Source organism: Antrostomus carolinensis, unplaced genomic scaffold, assembly GCF_000700745.2.
Source record: "Antrostomus carolinensis isolate BGI_N321 unplaced genomic scaffold, ASM70074v2 scaffold30815, whole genome shotgun sequence".
In the NCBI taxonomy this organism is placed as follows: domain Eukaryota; kingdom Metazoa; phylum Chordata; class Aves; order Caprimulgiformes; family Caprimulgidae; genus Antrostomus; species Antrostomus carolinensis.
In genome coordinates this window covers 1,260-5,616 of record NW_010314789.1, presented here as the reverse complement: position 1 = coordinate 5,616, position 4,357 = coordinate 1,260, and the positions used below count along the sequence as shown (strand labels likewise).

At 46.3% G+C, this 4,357-nt stretch overlaps 1 protein-coding gene across 1 annotated transcript in view; it reads left to right on the top strand.

Moving 5' to 3' along the window:
• Window positions 1–2,875: 2,875 nt before the first annotated feature.
• ARMH1 (armadillo like helical domain containing 1) overlaps window positions 2,876–4,357 on the top strand; it is a gene marked incomplete at its 3' end in the record, with an annotated part of 2,688 nt that continues 1,206 nt past the window's right edge. The window contains exons 1-3 of the mRNA XM_010167768.2: window positions 2,876–3,081; window positions 3,449–3,517; window positions 4,016–4,182. Coding sequence (XP_010166070.1) covers window positions 2,876–3,081; window positions 3,449–3,517; window positions 4,016–4,182 — 442 coding nt within the window. The remainder of the gene's footprint in view (window positions 3,082–3,448; window positions 3,518–4,015; window positions 4,183–4,357) is intronic.

Genomic DNA, 4,357 nt, shown 5'->3' with positions numbered 1-4,357 from the left:
GGGGAGCGCAGGGGCTCGGTTTGGGGTTAACAGCGGGGCTGGGGTTGGGAGGCGGGACATACAGGTGCGACAGGGGCCAGTGGGACTGTGGGTTGATAGGGGCCAGGTAGAATGCATTGGGGTACACTGGGGAAGGTGCATTGTGTGAGGAGGGTCGTGGAGGATTTGAGGTGTGCCAGGGGAGGGTGAAACCTGCTGGGGAAACAGAAGCTCAAAGTTTTGCTTGAGGCTGGGAACAACCTTGATGTTGCAAGATACAAAGGTAACATCAAATCACCGTCACTCTGTCCTTCCACGAGTCCAAGGCTATCAGTCCCTGGCACCTCACACTCAAACTGAGGCTGATGCAGCACCAGCCTGCCTTTTGGTCTCAATCTGGTGATTTAGCAGCACTGTGGATGTAAAGGACTGCTGAATTGCCTGACCCAGCTCCTAAATTACTTGTGTTTTTCTTGGTAGGAAAAAAAGCACTGCCCTGACCCAGCCTAGTTTTGATCATTAGGTCCAGTGGACTGGGGTGGCAGCCCAGCACTGTTGAGAGCAGAGTTTGAAGCCAACAAACAGGAGCTACATGCTGATGTTAGCACTGACAAACGACTCAGGCAAGTCGTCCTAATTTCCCTGTGTCTATATGTTCCCATATGTAAAACGGTCACAATAAAAATATTGGTGTACATTTTCAGGGTATTTTGCAATGTCAGCTTAAGCACCACTATGTCAGCAGATGCTGTTATTACAGCAGCCAGGGACAGATACCACTGTATTCTCAGAAGCTTCATGTGATCATTGTTTCAAACTCTTCTTTTTTTTTGACATTGATTCATAGCCAAGCCCTTTGTATCACTAAAATCCTCACGTTCAGAGGGTGGTGCTGGTATTTCTGAATAGCAGGGGGTTACTGCAGCTTTATAGTAAAAATAGGATAGCATTACACCACCAGCATCTCAAACATAAATATGGAAACATTAATTTAGAATCAATTTTGGGATGTTTCAGACTGTAAAGTTCTTCTAACTAGATCTCTGTTGAGGACAGAGGAGCACTTTATGGGACTGTAAATTTCATGCAAACAGTCTCTGTGAAATACAGATTCCCGCTGCACACTAGCTGTTCTCTCAATATCAATCATATGCCTTGCAAGTAATGTTTCACAAATATTCTGTAAATCACAGGAAAATGCTTGCAATAATGTGAAATATGACTTTCACTTGACTGTCTCACCAGAGGCCCCTAACAGGCCATTCTCCTGTCAGCGCTAACATTTGTTATGGCTAATAACATTTTCAATCACAACTATTTTGGGAAAATGGATTTATTTTAAACCTGCTTCCCTGCAAAGGAGATCCTGGAAATGCCCTGACAAGGACACAGACTCCTTACAGAACACAGACCGTTAACTCCTAAATGAAATTTCATCTCATCTTGTTTCTTATGAAGACTTTGTTTGTTTGTTTTCAGGCACTGAGGCACACATTCGCCATTTGGTCATTGGTTTCAGTCTGATCCAGCTGATAGCAATAGAAAGTGACTTTTGAGCAGGTATCTTGGGGATATTATGGACCTGATTTGGGATTTTGCTCCAGATTCTAGGAGACAAGGCTTAAGAACTTTGTAGATAAGAAATTGGTAATCTTGGTGACTTGCATTACACTGACAGAAACTTCTTATTCTGAAACTCAAAGATTTTGTGTAGTTTTAACTTTTTTTCTCTTAAATCACATTTGAATAAAACCTAAAATGGTGCTTTTCTTATGTAGGAAGTGCAAGAAGTGTATTAGACAAGGTGTGAATTCCTTTCATACCCTCAGGCATGTTGATACAGTTTGGTGGAGGAAAATGCACCTGTTAGTGCAGCTGTCTGTGACCTTGTCCCTCTTTCTGCATCTGTGTATGTACAGATAATGATGTTTAACTGCAAAGCTCCTTGAGATTGCTCAGTGTCTTACAGCCAAGCACATACACATCAGTGAAACTCCCACCTACCTGAATGAACGGAGAGCTTAATCCTCTGACATTTCATCCCCCTGCTAAGTGCACCCTCACATTTGTCAGGCTGGAACAGGGGATATCATACTGAGCCAAAAGTGTGACAAAGAAATCTGGCAAAATATGGATTGCTTTATTTAACACCTGTGTGAAGGGACAGAAGGAAGTGCAGGCAAGGGATGTTTCAGGAGCTTCTATCTTCTTGCCTATAGTTCTTATAATTTCAGGTTTTCTTAGGTTTTTTAAAAGCATGCTATAGAAATTAGATAAGAAAAAAGCAGAGCAAGTGTCTGTCATGCCAAAGGCTCCCAAAGCGCTCTCCAAGGCCAAGCACATCTTCCTGGAGTTCATGTAGGCCCAGTCCAAATGACTGTCACTCCATCACGTGAGTGAGGGCATGCTGCACTGCTGTGCTAACAGGCATTTACAGCCCCCTTGACCCTGTCACTCCCCATAAATCCATACCTATTTGTGCTCTTATTTCACCTTATTTATTCTCTGGCAGGTCAGATAGGAGATGCAGTGTTTGTATCATGAGGCTAGTGAGAAACTGAGGCTGGGGGAATGGGTAACATCAAAATGACTTTATTACAGAGCAGAGGAGAGAGCTCCTGTGGTGAAGCCACGTGCCCTGGAAAATAATCTCAGGTCTATTGCAGATTTATTGTGCAGCTTCAGACATACCAGGAACTCTCCTCCTGCCTCAGTTTTCCTGTCTATGAAATAAGTATAAAGGAAAATGAGACTAAATTAATGGCTAGTAAGTGCTCTAATATTATTTGCCAGAGGTGCTAAATATGATTCTGGTGGCAATCCCTTAGTACAGACATTTCTATCTTCAAAGCCCTTTTAAAAATTCTTTCTCACTTTTCTCCAGGCAGAAGAGATCATGACTTCTGTCAAAGAGCAGGAAGACATCAGGAAGCTCATGGTTTTCTTGCAGGAATGGGATAGGGCCCACAAAGTTGCTCGAAGCTGCATCCTGGACAACTTCATTAAAAGCAATGATGGCAAGACAGAACCAGAGCTGGAGCTGGAGTTCTCCCAGGGAGCCAGCTTGTTTCTAGCTCGCCTAACAGCATGGCTCAGGATAACGTATCTCTTTCCTTGGACAGCTGGAGGTGGCATGTGGTAGTGGGATGGAGAAGAAGGGAAAGTTCTCTACCATAATTTTGTTTAAAAAATAAGCTTCTATATGGAGACATCTATATCCAGCCGTGTTCTGAAAAACCCCTGGCTATCTCCAGATGGAACTGACAGGAAAGTCAGGTAACCTGTCTCTCAGGGACCTAGAATTAGTGGTTTTTCTCATACTGGGATGAGCGTGCTGCTTCTGCACGCCTGTGAAGGGAAGGTCCGTGCTCTCACAAGAGGGACTACCCACTTCAGACTTCCACATTGCCAAAGGCAGTCTGGGGGACACCACAGTGCTCTGTAAAATGCTCCTTAGCCTTGTCAACAGCTACACACACAGCACGTGCCTCAACAAGCTGCTCAAATCCGTTGGCATCTTCCTATCTGCTGCAAGTGGGTGAGTACAGCATGTCACTGTGTGAGAGGTCCCGTGGGGAGGGCACACAAGGGTGAGGGGGGAGTAGATAAAGAAAATAACAAGTGCTTGGTGCTGTTTTGGGAGGGCTGTGTAAGCATTTCAGGCAAGGCAGTCCGCAGTGAGGCTTGTGGTAGGAATTTCAAATGCTCTCAAAACCAAATGCACTGCTTGTGCATGTCTCCAGAGCCACCAGGTCAGTGACACAATGGGGAAGGAGTGTGGTGAGAGCCTGAGTGCGGAGACGGGGCTTTCTGTGCCTGTGGTTCAACATCTGAAACGAGCACAGGGTAAAACAGGAGCTGGTGACCTGCGGCCACAAAGCGTGCTGCTGGTGGGCATCACCGGCTGAGCCTCCTTGTGCTCACTGCCCGGGCAGCGAGGCAGGAGGTGATGGTTCCTGGGAGCACGGCATGCTGACAGAGGAAATGGGCTCCAAGGCAGGTGACACCTTTGGTTTTGTTCCCCCTGTCCTTGCAGACACAGATACCTTATTGAATTTCTGGAGGCTGAAGGTGTTGTGATTCTCCTGGAAATACTAGGGCTGAACCACCTGAAAGAAGAGGACAAAAGAGAGTCTGTAAAGCTGCTGCAGCTCGTCGCAGACGCCGGCAGGAAGTATAAGGAGCTCATTTGTGAAAGCTATGGTAGGCAGCATGTCCATCTGTGCTTTTTCCTAATTCAGGCGAGGCCGTTCCCGATCCCTGGCCCCGGGGCTGCTCACTGCGCTGAGCCGCTCCCTTTCCTGGGTGGCTGAGACCCTCCCTTCCCTGGGTGGCTGAGCCGCTCCCTTTCCTGGGTGGCTGAGACCCTCCCTTCCCT